Genomic DNA, 17,046 nt, shown 5'->3' with positions numbered 1-17,046 from the left:
GGGTCGGAGGCGGCTTTGATGTGTTCAGGTTGGGGTTGAGCTTGCCGTTGGAGGCCGGGCCCAGATGGGTTTCGGCCTGCTGTGGGGTGGTTGTTGAGGTAGCACTGAGGGTGGAGTGGCCGCTGGGATTTAGGGACAGTAGAGGTGAGTGGTGGTGTGTCGGGGTCACTGGTTCCAGTGGAAGGTCTGGGCTGCGCTGACCGGAACCTGGAGCGGGAACTGGGTCTCAGTTTGGGACTAGGTCAGGCTGGCGATTAGGGCTGGGCTCATGGGTGGTTCCTGGCCTCGTAGCTTCGTAAAGGGCAGGGTCTGTGACTGAAGCACGTGAGAGGCGGGGGACAGGAGGGTGGCGAGTGCCAGTGCTACGCAGTGAGACCCTGTCTCAAAACAAAGCAAAAATGCCCAGGCCGGCCTGCTGGTCCCGCCTGCCGTCCCAGCTCCTCGGGAGGTGGAGGCAGGAAGATCGCAGCCCAAGGTCTCCCAGGAAAAACGAGACACCAGAAATGCAAAAGGGTCGGTGGAATGGCTCAAGTGGTCAACCCCTGCCTAGTCAATGGGAGGACCTGAGTTCAAACCCTAGTGCCGCCAAAAAAAAAAAAAAAGCCCAATGTACAGAAAGCTGTTGCCCTCCCCTGTGTGTGTCCGTGTCAATGGCTGTCCCTGGCGGGGCTCCGGCCCAGGGACATCTCAGGTGCTTCAGGGCCCCTGTGTCCCCACAGACCATCTGTAACGTGCTCCTGCAGTATGCAGACATCATCTCCAAAGACTTCGCCTCGCACTGCTCCAAGGAGAAGGAGAAAGTGGTGACCTGCAGGCGTCCCGTCCTGTCCCCCCCCCACCCGCACCCCTAGCATTGAGGTCCCCATGTCCCCGTGTGAGGTCTGACCGCTGTTGGGACAAGGGGCGCTGTGTGAGTGTGGCCTGGCGCTTTGGGAGCGTGTGACGGTGCGTGGCCCTGCACGCCCGGGGTGGCGGCTGGTGGTACCTCGTCTCGCTGTGCTGAGCGGTGTGGGCTGCGGTGAGCGTGCAGAGGTGGGAGTGGGCTGTGGCGTGTGTCTGCGTGTATAAGCATCCATGTGTCTGGTCGGGTGTGTTGTGTGTCTGAGTCTCAGAGCGTGTGCGTCTGTGGCTGGGCGCACACCTCAGCATGGCCTGGCCTGGCCGTGGTGAGTGTGTGAGCTCTTGGCCCTGGAGCTGCGCCTGGGCTCCCTCCGCTGCTCCCACCTTCCCTCCAGGGGTGTTACCTCAGCCCTTCCTCCCCACGCCAATCCCTGCCACCTCCCGTTCTCAGAGGACTCTCGGGGACCCCACTTCCCCCAGACACCGAGCCCGAGGCCCCCGAGCCCCTGGGGTGGGTTCCTGGGGACATGGGGGCCTGATTCCCTGTGCGCCCTGCGTCCGCAGCCCTGCATCCTCATGAACAACACGCAGCAGCTCCGCGTGCAGCTGGAGAAGATGTTTGAGGCCATGGGTGGGAAGCAGGTGAGAGGCCCCCGGCCGGAGCTGTCCCCCCCGCAGGCCCAGGGAGTGCTCGCAGCTTGCAGCATGTCACTCGGTTCCTCAGTTTCCTCTCAGCCCCTGGGGTCCCTCTTTGGAGCCAATAGGAAAATGCCCAGCACAGACGTGTGGATGGCTAACCTGACCTGACGCCCATCCCCTCAGCTGGACGCCGAGGCTAGTGACACCCTGAAGGAGCTTCAGGTCAAACTCAACAACGTCCTGGACGAACTCAGCCGTGTGTTTGCCACCAGGTGGGGACAGCTGTAGGGTGGGCGTTGGGAAGGAGGCGACCCAGGCCCTGTGGATCCCAGGCCCCCCAGTTCCCCAGCCCCCCAACTCCCAGGCTCTGACCCTGCACAGCTGCAGTTGCCACAGAGTGGAGGTGAGCAGGGTTCGCACCCTGCTTCACCGCTTGCTCACTGGCTGTGTGGCCGGGGTCATCACTTGACCTCTCTGAGCCTAGTCTGTTTATCTGAAGTACGACTGAGGGCCACAGCAGGGCCTGGGTAGGAGCCTGAGAAGAAAGTGAATAAGGCAGACAAACTGTGCTGGGAACAGGCGCTCAAGGCCTGCAGGTCGGCATGTGTCCTCGTCCCCTGGGAGACAGAGCTGCTCTGAGCCCTCGCTCTGTGCTACAGCTTCCAGCCCCACATCGAGGAGTGCGTCAAGCAGATGGGGGACATTCTGAGCCAGGTGAAGGGCACAGGTAACGTGCCAGCCAGCGCCTGCAGCAGCGTAGCCCAGGACGCCGACAATGTGCTACAGCCCATCATGGACCTGCTGGACAGCAAGTGAGCCACTGGGGACAGGGCAGACGGGCATTGTGTGGGGTGGCCTCAGAGTGGCAAGGGATGGAAAGATGCACCAGTAAACAACTGCAAGATCAGTGGGCAAGTGATCTGTGTAGATGGGGGGATGGACAGATGGAAAGATGGATGGGTGGATGGCTGGGTGGGTGGATGGGTGGGTGGGTGGATGGATGGGTGGATGGGTGGATGGATGGATGGATGGGTGGATGGATGGGTGGATGGATGGATGGGTGGGTGGGTGGATGGATGGATGGGTGGGTGGGTGGATGGGTGGACGGGTGGATGGGTGGACGGATGGGTGGGTGGATGGATGGGTGGATGGATGGGTGGATGGATGGATGGGTGGATGGGTGGGTGGGTGGGTGGGTGGACGGGTGGATGGACGGGTGGATGGATGGATGGGTGGATGGATGGGTGGATGGATGGGTGGATGGGTGGATGGGTGGGTGGATGGGTGGATGGGTGGGTGGGTGGATGGGTGGACGGGTGGATGGATGGGTGGACGGGTGGACGGGTGGGTGGATGGACGGGTGGATGGATGGAACTGTGAGAGGGTGGATGGAGTTAAAGGAGAGGAAGCCAGAACTGAAGAAAATTTGAGGAAATGGTTTCTTAGAAGGCTGTGTCAGGTGGTGGGTGGATCATGTCACTTGTCATAGGTCCAGTTGCCATTTTTTTCTTGTGTTCCCTCTGTAGTCTCCCTGCCCCTCCTGTCCCTCCTGGACTTAGCCCTAGCCCCCTCTCTGTGCCTTGTTGCAGCGTCCTGTTCCAGTTCCTTCTCTACAGTGTTTCAAATATGAATATCTGTGTGTCCTCCCTTGCATATGCCATGACTCCCTACTGCCCCATCTTCATGGTGAGGCCCAGGCCTTTGAAGCCCCTTCACACCTTGTCCTCACACTCATCCTTTTTCCACACACGGCACACACGGGACCCCATCCGAGGCCTGGGGTGCAGTGGTTCTGCCGGGCCTGTGTGTTCACACCGCCCCCGCCCACAGCCTGACCCTGTTTGCAAAGATCTGCGAGAAGACGGTGCTGAAGCGGGTGCTGAAGGAGCTGTGGCGGCTGGTCATGAACACCATGGAGAAGACCATCGTGCTGCCGCCGCTCACCGACCAGACGGTGAGGCCCAGGGCACCTGCAGGTGGGGCATGTGGAGCAATGGTCAGCAAGGCCAGGCCACCTGAGAGTGACAGAAGCCACCCCTTCTGAGGTCATTCGCAGATCAGAGGTCACACATGGCCAAAGGGGTCATCCACGGTCATGTGGGATTGTTCCCAGGCCAGGAGGGTCAAGTAGATTCAAGAGACTTCCAAGCACATAAAAGGTACCAAAAAGAAGCAGGGTCAGCTTGGGGCCCTGGGCCAGCACAGGTCACAGCAGTCATGGGGGTCAGCACGTTCATCAAGGGGCTTGGGGGTCAGACCCATAGACCAGAGAGTTCCTAGAGGTCAGCCAGAGGACATATAGGTCAGAGGTCATGTGCAAAGGTCAGGGCAGCGGGGCCCAAAAAACAGACTGTATGCTGCAATTCCCAGGAACTGAGCTGGCCGCCAAGTAGAGGTGGGGGTAGGGATAGGGACATGGCTGGCACAGGTCCCAGGGAGGTGACAGCCCTGCAACAGCATGGCCTGAGCCTGGACCCACACAAGAGTGGGAGGATTCTGGGGTGGGTAGACACTGGCAAATAGGGCAGCTTGGGTGGGGGGCGGGTGGGCCAGGACTCTGTCCCTGCTGGGCCTTCCCCTCTTGGCATCTTCCCCACCCTCCCTGCCTTCCTGGGACACTCATGGTGCCTTATTCCCCCAACCCCACCCCTCCGGCTGACAGATGATCGTAAGTAGAGTCCCGTCTGTCCGTCTGTCTGTCCGTCGCTCTGTGTCTGGACTCGGCCCATCGCGTCGCTGCATCTGCCCCAGTGTCCCCTCCTTACCCCACGGCCCCCACCCTGCCTAGATGTGCCTGTGTCTGTCTGGGGCGGGGCATGGAGAGGGCGGGGCTGGGAGGGCAGAGGCCACGCCCACAGTCCGGTGAGGCCACACCCACCCCATACTGTCCATGGAGGCTCCTGCCTGTGCCCACCCGGGTGTCCAGGTCTCACTATGGTCCCCACCCTCAAGTGGGGTCCCTTGCTAGTGCCACCAGATGCCTGAGTCTCCCCAAAGCAAGGGAGGTGTTCAGAGTCAAGGGCCCCCCTCTGGCCTTCCCCCTGGGCTCTGGACTGTGAGTGGTCCCCCTAATGCAGGCGTTCACCACGAGGACCCTTCCCACCTGCTCAGCTGCAGCCCCCACCTCTGCCTTATGGAAGTCCCCAGCACACTCCGTCCCTCTGTCCCCAGCCTCTGCCCTCCCTCTGCACACATCCTCACCCGAACCCCAGACACACCCAATGGCCACTGGGAGACCGTGTGGCGGGGGCTTTGGGGTCAGGTGACTTGGGGTCAAATCCTGCTCCCCACTGTTGTGACCTTGGCATTGCTTCACCTCCACCCCCTTCATTTCTGTGTCTGGAAAGTGGGTGAATCACAGTGGGTCTGTCAGGGCGGCTGTAGGGCCATAGCACATCCATTCCGGGCACTGGTAGCTCGTGCCTGTAATCCCAGCTTCTCAGGATGCAGAGATCAGGAGGATCATGGTTCAAAGGCAGACCGGGCAAATAGTTTGTGAGACCCTATCTCAAAAAAACACCCACCATAAAAAAGGACTAATGGAGTGGCTTAGATTTAGGCCCTGAGTTCAAACCGCAGTACTGAAAAAAAAAGTCCAACCGTGATGGCGCAGAGACGTGTGGTGGTGAGAGACTGCACTGCGGGTTTGCTGTGCGCCAAGGGTGAGAGAAGGCGCGCACCTCCCTTCTGGTGGGCGCAGCCTAGGGCTCAGCCTGGCCACCGGGGGCCATAGACAGCGCAGGGTAGGAGAAAGATGAAGGGGTTCATAGGGCAGCAACACCGTAACACCAGACTTTGTCACGCTGCTCTCAGCTCCCTTCGTGACAACCCTTTGAGTGAGGTGGATGCTAGTATTCCATCTTTGTCCACAAGGCCAGGCTCCTACTCGAGGCCACACGGTGAGCACTCAGGATTCAAGGTCAGGTGTAATATGGAGCCTGTGACCCCAAGAACTGGCAGCCTTGTGTGTGCACTAAATATGAATGGGTTATATTTTGGGTTGACTTTTCTCTCTGGCTCTCTGGTTCTATTTCTTATCTTTCTATCTCTCTAATCTGTGTGCTGTCTACTTACCTGTGTCACTCTCTCCCGTCCTTAAGAGTCAGCCGTTAAGACACCCTCCCCCCATCCCCATGCAGCCTGGTCACTGGCTCTGGGCAGTGCAGAGTCCCCCGTCCCCATGAGGACAGGAGTGGACCTCCTGGGTCTCACTCTGCAGATGGCTGGTTGATCACCCTGTGACGTTGTCTCTGCAGGGCACCCTCTTGAGAAAGCATGGCAAGGGATTAGAAAAGGTAATGAGGTCCCATGTGCGTGTGGTTGTGTGTCCATCTGCATGGGTAGGCAGGTCAGCTGGGGTCACAGGCAGCAGACAGGAGCCCTAACTAGTCACATCTGAGACCCGTGCACGGGGACACGAGTTCGTGTGCACAGATGCCTCCCCTCCCCCCCCCCAGCAACACCCAGGGGCTCCAGCTTGGGCTCGGCTGACCTGTGTCCTCCCTGAGGGCCCCTCGCCCTGGACTGGCACACGTTGGCTTTTTATGCTGTGTCTTGTTCTAGTGGTGTTGGTCGTGGGGCGGTGGAGCTACATGTGCACTTGGGCAGAACCACGTGGGGTCCCAGCCGTGTGGGTGTGGGCTGCGGGGCACCTTTGAGGTGTGAGATGCAGAACACGTGTAACTGCATTCATGTGGGCTTAGGGTGGGTGGGTCCTGTGTGATAGTGTGCGTGCGTGCTTATTTGGGGTGATTTCTGCACGCGTGTTTGTGTGTGTACAGAAGGTCCGTGTATGTGCACAGGTGCCCGGTGTGTGCGTCTCCATGCTGAGTGGACTTGCAGGACTTGTCAGTGCATTTTTTGTAGCATCAGGCCTGCAGGGGAAGGCTTAGGGGTTGGGGGAGGAGAGACCCCAAGCCCCCTTTCTCCACCCCCTGCCCCCAAGTGCCCACTGTGGGATCAGGCACATGTCCCAGGAGGTGGGTGGGCGCCTGCAGAATGCCCTGTGGTCAAGGGAAAGTGCTTAGCTGGGGACGGGATCCAGCGTCAGGTCCAGGAACCGGGAGGGAGCTCCTGGGCTGTGCCGTGGGATCGTGCTGTGAGGGGCAGGGAAGTCCCGCTGAGTGTCCCGCCAGTGGCCGGCTGCACTCTGACCTCCGCCTGATTCTCTCCACAGGGCAGGGTGAAATTGCCAAGCCATTCAGACGTAAGATGAGCCTCTCCCTGTCTGTCTGGCTCCCACCCTCCCCACCCCACCCCGCCCTCCACGTCTGTGACTTACTCCTTTGTCTGTCTGGCTTGCTCGTGGGGGGGGTGCCCTGCTCCCCACCAGACTGCAGGTGGGTTGCACAGGGGAAACTGAGGCCCAGGTAGCGGTTCTCTGGGTAATGTCACTCGTAACAACCTTAGGGGATCACAAGAAAGAAAAGCATAGAGGCTGGGGTGGGCACGGGCTGGATTTACCCCGAGCACATCATTGAGACAGCAGTAATGCTGACAGCAGTAGTGCCAGCCAGGACTGGTGATGACAGCTGGTAAACAAAGTGACTCCTTGTACCCCACCTCTGGGTGGGTCCCTCCCCGCCTAAGGCACCCCAGGACCCAGGGTCGCAAGACTCATTTCCTCATGGACACTCACCCTGCCCCCATGCTGACGTGGGTACCCCTGCTTGCCCTGAGAGCCGAGGGATCTGCCTGCTCCCCCGGCTTGGTAATGGGGGATGCTGGGCCTGTGGCTTCTAGGCCAGCACGCTGTCTGCCTCAGCAGTGCCCATGACTGAGACCAGGGAAGCAAATGAGTCCTTTGGAAGTCACAGTGTAGATGGAAAAACTGAGGCTCAGAGAGGTCAAGCCACTTGCCCATGGCCACACAGCAAGGCTGGCATTTGAACCCAGGCCCACCTGTCTGTCTTTTGGAGGGGGGTCACTTATGGAGGCTTGTTCAGGGAAGTCGTCTTTCTTTTAAAGGTCAAACTAACAGCCCCCCAGATTACAAGGTGGATCCTGGAGGGTACAGGTCGTGGGGAGGGTACATTCCACCAGGGCCCCACCTGTGCTGGTCCCGGGGCCCCAACTCCAGAGGCGATGCCCACTAACGCCTCATCTGGGGTTCCCCGCCCACTGTCTCCACAGCCCAACCCTTGCCCGTTTCTCTACTTTATCCCCAGTGCTGGGGTCACGGGCAGCAAGAGGCTGGGTAATGTCCCCACTGGACTGGGAGTTCTGGGGACCATAGACCTCTGTCCTCTGACCAACTATCTCCCTGAGCAGAACTTCTGAACAAGAACTGACGTGGTGCCCAGGGCTGGGTGTCATCGGGTGGCCAGGGCTGGGCTGGGGACCACCCTAACCCCTGTCGTCTGTCGTTATCTGCAGGGAACCCAGATGATCTTCAATGCCGCTAAGGAGCTGGGCCAGCTGTCCAAGCTCAAGGTAGGTGAGGGGCCGGGCAGGCGTGCCAACCATGGGGCGGGGGTCCCGGGGTGCCGCTTTTCACACGAGCAAGAGAGGGAGCCGGATTTGCTGATGTAGGCGGGTCACTTGCTCTAGCGAGTTGGGGACTGTGCACGGCTGAGCTTCAGGTGCAGCTCGGTCCCATGCCAGGTGCCAGGTTGTGCAAAGAGGGACCCACAGTGCACCCTCCAAGTTTAGCAGGTATGAGCCCCAGAGACAGACCGTGACGGTGGGGTCTGCTCTGCCCGCCCTGCCCCTGCAGGACCACATGGTACGAGAAGAAGCCAAAAGCCTGACCCCCAAGCAGTGTGCAGTGGTTGAACTGGCCCTGGACACCATCAAGGTGAGAGGCCAGAGGCTATGCCGGATGGGCCGGATGAGCACCTCGGCTCACCCTGGAGCCCTGAAGTCATTGCATTTGTGCACTTTCCGGTTCCTGGGGTGGACAAGACGGTGGTGCAGGCCTGCTCAGCTTCAGAGGTCAGGCCCGGGATAGGAGGAGGATGCATGGCGGTGGCCGATCCAAGGGGGAGCAGCAGAGGCCTTTCTGCGGAAGGCACCCGGGAGGAGGGTTTTGAGGAGTGCATAGGAGTTCGAGGATAAGCCACTGGGCAGGAGCGGGAGGGCCTGTGCACCAGTGGGCACAGTGAGGCCGAGGACGGCCCAGCGAAGGTGCGGGGTGCAGTCGCTCGCTGCCTCACCTCCCCCACCGCCCCACAGCAATATTTCCACGCGGGTGGCGTGGGCCTCAAGAAGACCTTCCTGGAGAAGAGCCCGGACCTGCAGTCTCTGCGCTACGCCCTGTCCCTGTACACGCAGGCCACCGACCTGCTCATCAAGACCTTCGTGCAGACACAGTCGGCCCAGGGTAAGGGGCGCGCCTCCCACCCTGCCTGCGCAGCCGCTGGCCCCGCCCCGTGACGTCATGGCCAATGAGCGGCCAACTTGCATGGGGCGGGGCCTCTGGCCCCCAAGGTCTCGGAAGGTGGTTTTGAGCAGGTGTCTAGGGACCAGCTCTGGGACGGGACCTCTGACGTCAGGGGCCGGGGAGTGATTGACAGCTCTTAGAGGTGGGATCCTACACTCCGTAGGGCCGTGAGGTGACTGTCATCTGCTGGTAGAATTATGATGTCCCAGGACCAATGAGTGGTTGACAGCCCTGGGTGCGGGACCTCTGTGGGGGAGAGGGGAGAACGGGGATTAACTGTTTGTGATGGGCGGGATCTCAGATGTCCTGGAGGCAAGGACTGATAGGCAGCTCCCGGTGAGACCTCTGGTCCTGGGCCCGGGGAAAGCGCTCTGACGTCTTGGGGAGGAGGGGAGGGGAGGGGTTCCATGTCTCAAGTCCTCTCTCCCTCCGTCTTTGCTTCTGTCTCCTGTTCCTACGCAGTGCTGGGCTGGAGGGTGGGGCTCCGGGGTCCTACGTCCCTCCTGGGGACCCCCTTTCAAAGTTGGCCTTGAGTGCGCAGCAGGCAAGGGTCTGGGCGGCTGGCCTCAGGCTTTGTGTCCACAGCGAAGGGGACGGGTCCCCATCCATCCTGACCTGGAGTGGGGAGTCCAGCCCTTAGCCTGCATCGCCCTGTCCCCCCACAGTCGGCCCAGGGCCTCCCTGGTCGCCGGCTTCATTTTCCTTCCAAGTCTTCGCTGCTTTTACTGTCCTTGGTGTTCCCGGACCCGAAGGCCATCTGTCTGTCCGTCTGTCTGCAGCTGACGTTTCTCTCTCTCTCTCTTGTTTTTCCTCCCTGTCACTCGCTGTCCCCTCTCCGCACCTCCTCCGCCCGCCACTTTTGCACACTTCTCCATCTCCTCCTGTCACTTGCTCCTCCCATCCTCCCCTCCCCATTAGTCCATGGTGGAAAGGGGACTAGGTTTACCCTTAGTGAAGACATTTATCCTGAGAAGGGTACGTGCTGCGCCGCCCGCCCGCCACCCGCGCCCCTCCCGGCCCGGCTAGTAAAAGGCCCGTCCTCCCGCCTCCCGGGGAAGCAAGGACGGCTTGCTGGTTCCACACGGGGAAGGGACGTCTCGAGCCAGGCCTGGGGTCCCCGGCAGGCCCAGGAGATCAAGAGCTGGACTCAGGTCCCGGCTCAGCCATCCGGCACGCTCTTCCTGTCTAAAATGGGGACGGACCAGACCCTGGTTTGTAGGGTGATTGTGAGCAATTCCTGGCACATGATGGACCCTCAGCAGTCCTCCGTGTCCATTGTCTGTCAGAGGAAGAAACCCACTTGTGTCAGGCTCCAACTCGCCCACACCCTGTGCCAAGTGTTTCTTGGCAGATCTCAGAAACCTCCCTACAAGCAGGGGCGGTGGCCTGTGATCCCAGGAGGACGGGTTCCTAGTCAGGGCCAGCCTGGGCCCCATGGCCAGACTCTTGGCTAAAACACCAAACGTCCCCAGCTGCTCCACAAGACGTGCCGTCTATACACGAGGAGGGTCCATGTCAGAGGAAACCCACTGCCCAGGAAGCTCTGTCAGAGTCCGGGCTTGGGGGTAGTGGGTGGTGTGGGGGACGGAGAGCCCGGGAGCCCCTTTGCTGTGGAACCAGCAAACCATGGGATGGGGGCGTCCAGCACTGCCCTCTTCCCCCCTCTTACTAGCTTCGCCTTGGTCTGACCTCCACCTGACCATCAGTCTCACTCCCTGGCACCCCATCTATACATGGCCCGGATTGAGCTTGCTATGGAGCATCGGCCTGGGGGAGGGGAGGCTGAGCATGTGACTGGGGGGAGGGGCTGTCATGGCCAGAAGGGCGGCCTGGGTGGGCATGTGGCCCAGTGCTGGGCTGAAGGGGGTGTCCAGGCTCCCTGACCCTCAGCCACTCCTACCAGTGAGAGGTAACTGGGATCAACCTCTGACTGAGCCCATTCCCCCTTCACCTCCAACTGTCCCTCTGTCCCTGTCCCCATGCATGGGGTGCTCCAAGACTGGGAGGCTGCCTGGGGGGGGGGTGGGGAGGGGCGTGGTGGGGTGCTGGCGGTCACAGGTCTACAGGCCCGGCAGGATGTCCCCCCATGAGGAGGACATGTCTGCTTTCGTGCAGCCCCCTGGTCAGTCCCCATAAGACTATTCAGGACACTTACGGAAGCAGACAAGGGAAGATTGGGGGTTTGTTACCAGCAGGAATAGCTGGAGCCAGGTCTCCAACGATGCCATTGGTCAGTTTGTCTCTATGGAAACCTATGTAGGGCGGGCTCTCTCCTTATTGGCTGAGCCAGAGAACCAGGACTCATTTCTTACCAGTTACAGCCAAACGCTCAGGTCCAACTCCTATTGGCCCAGTGTGGGTCACCGGCCACCCTGAGCCAATCACTGAAAGCTGTGGGCGGGGCATGCTGTGATTGGATAGCTGTAATTAATCAAATTTCAGTGGAAATTTGAGACTCTAGGGGCAGGGGAGATAAAAGACACCTGAGAAGTGAGGCGGCCAGAGTGTCAGCTGCCATGGCAGTGGGGCCTGGATTGAAGATAGGTAGAGCAACAGTGGGGGCCCTGTTGGGAGGAACCCCGAAGATCTGTCCCACAGAGGGGGCCATGGAGGGCTCTGAGCATGGGCCGTGATCTGACTTGGGGTTTTTGAGGGTGAAAACAGAGATAGGGAGGTCTCTTGTAAGAGTCCAGGCAGATTGTGTTGTCTTGACGTCGGCCAGTAGGGTTGTCCAGTGTCCCTGCACATGGGCAGAGAGGACAGAGAAGGTGTCAGAGCTATGCTGCGGGTCACAGGGTCATGGGAGGAGAAAGTGACCAAAGTGGGTGAGGAGCCTTTTTGTGTGGGACACACATCTGGAAAGTCACTGTCGCAGTTAAGAGAAGACGGCGCCGGTGGCTCACGCCTGTCATCCTGGCTACTCAGGAGGTAGAGATCAGGTGACTTACAGTTCGAAGTCAGCCCAGGCAAATAATAAATAGGGCTGGTGGAGTGGCTCAAGGTGAAGGCCTGGAGTTCAAGCCCAAGTACAGGGGGAAAGAAAAAGACCCAGGGACGAGATAGTGAGTGATAAGAGAAGGCCACGATGTGACATGGCCCACAGTGAGGTGAGGACGAGGAAGGCAATATTAGGCTCAAAGAGGCTGAGAAATCGTCCATAGGCCACACAGCAAGGCAGTGGAAGGCCCACACCCGGGTTTGTGGCTTCCTAAGGGCACCCACCATTCAGGCCCCTTCAAAGCCCTGACAGGCCCATGACCTGGTGCTGCCAGCACATGGTGGGTGGAGGTGACCAAGGTCCTTCTTGGCGGGAAAGCAGAGTTCACATCAGACATCGTCTCCTACCTGCCCAGGCTCAGGTGTGGAGGACCCTGTGGGTGAAGTCTCTGTCCACGTTGAGCTGTTCACCCACCCCGGAACCGGGGAGCAGAAGGTCACAGTAAAAGGTGAGTGGCCTCAGATGGGAGGGGGCATGCCTCCACCAGGGGTTACCAGGTTTGAAGGCAGAAACCAAGCTCAAAGTGGCTTAAGCCAAAAAAATTTTTTTTGTTTTGTACTTGTTTAGAAAACAAAGTCTGGAGGTAGCCAGCTTCAGGCATGGCTGCATCCAGGAGCCCATCCCTTTTGCTAGCTTTAATTTTGTTAACTGGAACACATACTGGGCTGCCTTAACTAATATTTCCAATTTATAATTGATTTTTGTATCTGGGCCCCTGCCATCTTTTGTTGAACACTACTCTACAGAGCCCTGGGCAGCATTGCAGGTAGGGGCTGGGGAAGGCCCAGGGCTCCCTGCCTTTTAAATCCCACTGCGAACTTCTGTGCATCACTTCCTGTCACAGCTCATTGGCCAAAACTCAGTCACATGGCTACACCTAGCTAGACGTGCATCCTGGGAAATGTAGTCTTTCAGACGTCTATTTTGGTTATACAGGGTGGCCCTGACCAGGCCTCCCCTCTGTGTCCCCCAACAGTTGTAGCTGCCAACGACCTCAAGTGGCAGACTTCTGGCATCTTCCGGCCGTTCATTGAGGTCAACATCATTGGGCCCCAGCTCAGTGACAAGAAACGAAAATTTGCCACCAAATCCAAGAACAACAGCTGGGCCCCCAAATACAACGAGAGCTTCCAGTTGTGAGTGTGGGAGCCTTGCCGGGGCGGGGTGGGGGCAGATGGACCAAGGGCCCACCCGCGGGACAGGAAAGATGTCTGATGGGCCAGTGCCCCAGTGAGGGGACAGCATAGTGGTCACCTGAGTGGGTGTCACGAGAGGGAGGTGAAGAGGGCCAGAGGGGGGGATGGGCAGGGTCAGGACAGTGGGAGGTTATTTGGAGGAGTGTGCTCGGCAGTGCAGCTTGAATCGGGCGTGGGTTGGCAGCACACCCAGCGAAGATGGCTTCTCTCTAGCGGAGGGCAAAGGCCCTGGTATTTCCGGGTGGACACATGGCCTGGACATGGGGGGTGGGGCAAGGTTCAGTGGAGAGGGCCTTGTTGGGTGGGTGGGATAAACTAGGCAGGTAGTGAGTGTAGGGTGTCACCTGGGGCGACTAGGGCGTGACCTTGTGAGTGACGGTGGGGGTGGGGGTGACGTCTGGAGGGGGTGGAGGGCCGGGGCTGGCTAGGAAGAGGACCGGGCAGGGGCGGCCTAGCTGGGGGGATGAGGGCGTGGCCCAGCACCGAGCGGAGCGCGGGACACCGGCACCAGAAGCTGAGGGTCCTAGGGGGAGGGGGCGTGGCCTTGGAGTGCGGTCACGTGGGTGGCGGGGCGGGGCCCGCTCACGCCCCGCCCCTCCCGCAGCACACTGAGCGCGGACGCGGGCCCGGAGTGCTACGAGCTGCAGGTGTGCGTGAAGGACTACTGCTTCGCGCGCGAGGACCGCACGGTGGGGCTGGCCGTGCTGCAGCTGCGGGAGCTGGCCCAGCGCGGGACGGCCGCCTGCTGGCTGCCGCTCGGCCGCCGCATCCACATGGACGACACTGGACTCACGGTGCTGCGCATCCTGTCGCAGCGCAGCAACGACGAGGTGGCCAAGGAGTTCGTCAAGCTCAAGTCGGACACGCGCTCCGCCGAGGAGGGCGGTGCCGCGCCTGCGCCCTAGCGGCGGGGCGGGGCTTAGCGTGGGGACCGCCCCGGGGCGGGGCGCGGTGGGCGGAGCCTCGCCCAGGGCGCGGGAGGAAGAAGCCACATCTCTCGAGGCCATGTCCCTGAAAAGCCATAGAGGGTCCCAGAGCCAACTGCCGGGCGGGCGCCGTGACGCCCCGGGGGCCACTGGGGTCCTTCCCGGCGTCGTGCAAAAAAACTGGGCGGGAGGCCGGGACTTCAAAAGCACATGCGCCCTCGGGCGCCTCCACGGGCCGGGCGGCTCCGGGCCCCCATCCCCTCAGCAACCCAGTCCTTGCCGTGGAGTCCCACAGCCCGTGGGACGGACGGACGGACGGACGGCGAGACTGAGGCCGGGTTCCCGGTTCGAGGCCTTCCCTGTCGCTGACCCCGCCTGCCCAGCTCCCCCCAGGCTGCTAATCTCCCAGGGCGCCCCGTTTTCTACCAGGGGAGCCCGGGCCCCCACCGCGCCCCCTCTGGTTGCCAAGCGACACCCCTGCCCTCCGCCCACTCCTGACCCAGAGCAGCGACTCGGGGGCCCCCAGAGCCGGGCGGTGCCCTTTCCCCAGATAGGGGACAGCAGAGCCCCGGCGCGCGGCTGCGTGAGTGTGTGTGCGCTGCGTGCGCGCGCTGTGCGTGCGCGCGTCCGCGTGAGAACTCGGGCGCGCGCAGCTTGAGTCCCAGCGTCTCCTCCGACGCCGGGCAGCGCCCCGTTCCCCTTCAGCGAAGTCGGGTGTCCGGCTGGGCGGCGGCTCGCGTTTCCGGGCTTGCGGGGAAGGTTCCGCCCCGGCCGGGCACACGTGGAGTGGACGCGGGGGAAGAGCGGCCCGGTGGGCACGGCCGCGGGAGGTGCGGCGCTGTAGATGCGGTGACCTCCGGGAGGATCCGGGGTCCCCGGCGCCGCGCATCCAGGTCCGTGGCCATGGCCTCCTGACCGCCAGCGTCCGGTGTCCCTGAAGCCAGGCACGGTCGGTTCTCCAGCTGCGGGTCCCCGCGGCAGACCGACCTTCGCCCAAGGTGGCGGACGGGGCTGCGGCTCCAGGGCCGTTTGTTGAGTGAATTGCTGCGACTTGCAGGCTGAGGTTGTGCAGAGCCCTCGCGTCCTCACCCGAGAGCTCCTGCTCGTCCGTCGAAACATCTCACGGCCCCCGGCCCTCGGGTCCTCTCCACCCGCCCCTCCCGCGGTCCAACCTCACGCCACGTGCGCGTGCCTCGTGCCAACGCCGGGGCCCGTGGGAGGCGCCACCCCACGGGCCGCTCCGGGACGTGGGCCGCGGGCACCGCGGGCGACAGGGGCTGGGGCGCCGTCCGCACCCCGCATCTGGGCCCGAGCTCCCCAACCCGTTCCCATCAGAGATGCAAAAAAACTTCCGCCCGCAGGCCCCGCCCCCAGCCGGTGGGCGTGGCCTCGTCGGATGGGCGGGGCCTCCGATCGCCCCCGCCCCTCGCGGCTCCTAAGAATCGTTCAGGACCAAAGCCGTCCCCGCTGCCCCCTCCGTTTCCTCTTCGCCTTTATTTTGTAAGAAAAAGAAAAACGGACGCTGTCGAGTGAGACCCCCGACCCTGCACCCGCCCCGCCTTCCTCAGCATGTGACTGCGAATGCGAGCGACGTTGGCTTTGTTGTCCCTGTTGTCTCCCTTTTCCAATGTCGTCCGACGCCTGTGACCCAGGCCGCGCGTGCATGGCGTTGAGATGTTTTGCACCTCGGACATTTTGGTTTCTGTACAACATTTTATTAACAGCAGACATTAAAAAAAAAACAGGAACCGCTCACAGCCTGGGTGCCTGGTGTCCTTGCGTCCCCGTCACGAGCGCGGGGACCGTGGGGGGGGGGCCTTGCACCAGAAGTCGCTAAAAGGCGAAAACCCCACTTCCCTAAGCTGAGCTAAAGGTGGGACAAAAAGAGGCTCAAACCTCGGGGTTTTCCCCAAACTCGGCAGTTCCGCTCCCGACTGACGCCCTGGGGAGCTGTCGCTTGTGCCTGGGTTGAAGGAATAGTATGCAGCAGGGGAAAAGGATGCGTGAAGGGCCAGCGGCGGCCACCGTGCAGGTTACTTGACTGCTTGCTTGTTTCTTGATTCGCTTTTTGAGACACAAGTCTGACTGCAGCCCAGGCCGGCCTGGAACTCGTCATTCTTCTGCCTCCCTAGCGCAGCGGTGTCCTTCACCAGGTGTGCGGAGGCGCCATGAGCCCGGGCGTGCGAAGGGGCCTGGGCTACATGGTGAGAGAGACCCCATCTCAAAAAAAAAAATTGGTGAGAGAGAAGGGGGACGGTGCCCAGTCCTCACAATGGAGTGGCCTTGGTGACCTGACCTGGAGCAGCGTCGCAGTCTCAAGCCACTCTTGCAGAAAGCCTGAGAGGTTTTTATTTTTATTTTCCTGGAACTGAGGCTGAACCCGGGCTTCCCCCGTGCTCGCCAGGAGCCACGGTCGTGTTTAATGGGTTCACAGTCCCCTGCCCCTGTGCGCGGCCATCCTGGGCCCAGCCACCCACGAGGGGAAAATGGGGTACAAACACCCGCGTCCATGCTTGTTGACCTCACAGACGTCTTCGATTTCCTTAAGTGACACATTGTGACAGCCTCGCACCAGCAGTCATTTTGTAGCAGGGTTCTAAATCCAGAGGTGACCAAGCATTTGCGGAGTTTGGGATTTGGGGGGGGGGTCCTAGAGCCGGTTCCGGGGACACTGGGGACCTGCTGTATTTCTCATGCAAGTGGGTGAGGCCGGGAGGGTTTAACCAGCAGCGTAGGAGCCCGCCTGGGATGGGGCTGGTTTTGCTGGGAGGGTTCTCATCCCCCCGCACCATCCGTGACCTTTGTGAAAAGCACCCTCGAGCTTTGGTCTTGCTCTGGTTTGGTTTTTGCAGGCGCCTGGGTCTGAAGTCAGGCAGTCGCTCTGTCCACTGAGCCAGGCCCCCGCCTTTTGTGGTTTACTTATTTTCCAGGCAGGGCCTCCATGTTTGCGCAGGTCTGTCGTCTGCACCCAGAGCCTCCGCCCCACATGGCTGGGATTATAGGCGTAAGCCTCCATGCCCGGCCTTGAGCAGCCGCTGGGGCTGAGGGAGGCGGAAGGCTTCCAGA

General features: G+C 61.1%; 1 protein-coding gene across 6 annotated transcripts in view; it reads left to right on the top strand.

Annotated features, from left to right (window-relative positions):
- The window catches only part of LOC109698334 (protein unc-13 homolog A), a 44,554-nt gene extending 28,822 nt beyond the window's left edge, over positions 1–15,732 (top strand). For 2 of the 6 annotated variants that reach the window (XM_074053501.1, XM_074053500.1), the window contains 13 exons: positions 720–803; positions 1,405–1,482; positions 1,663–1,751; positions 2,139–2,291; positions 3,310–3,433; positions 5,736–5,774; positions 6,656–6,685; positions 7,855–7,911; positions 8,195–8,275; positions 8,653–8,800; positions 12,214–12,306; positions 12,835–12,994; positions 13,659–15,732. In XM_074053501.1, coding sequence (XP_073909602.1) covers positions 720–803; positions 1,405–1,482; positions 1,663–1,751; positions 2,139–2,291; positions 3,310–3,433; positions 5,736–5,774; positions 6,656–6,685; positions 7,855–7,911; positions 8,195–8,275; positions 8,653–8,800; positions 12,214–12,306; positions 12,835–12,994; positions 13,659–13,959 — 1,437 coding nt within the window. In that variant the 3' untranslated portion in view covers positions 13,960–15,732. Of the gene's footprint in view, positions 1–719; positions 804–1,404; positions 1,483–1,662; positions 1,752–2,138; positions 2,292–3,309; positions 3,434–3,535; positions 3,776–4,141; positions 4,283–5,735; positions 5,775–6,655; positions 6,686–7,854; positions 7,912–8,194; positions 8,276–8,652; positions 8,801–12,213; positions 12,307–12,834; positions 12,995–13,658 lie in introns of those variants that run through there. The other 4 variants (XM_074053505.1, XM_074053502.1, XM_074053503.1 and 1 more) reach the window with 3 other exon arrangements.
- Positions 15,733–17,046: the final 1,314 nt, after the last annotated feature.

The sequence above is a fragment of the Castor canadensis genome, chromosome 14 (assembly GCF_047511655.1).
Source record: "Castor canadensis chromosome 14, mCasCan1.hap1v2, whole genome shotgun sequence".
NCBI classification, from domain to species: domain Eukaryota; kingdom Metazoa; phylum Chordata; class Mammalia; order Rodentia; family Castoridae; genus Castor; species Castor canadensis.
Note: the sequence above shows the minus strand (reverse complement) of the source record. Positions and strands in the feature narration are given on the sequence as shown.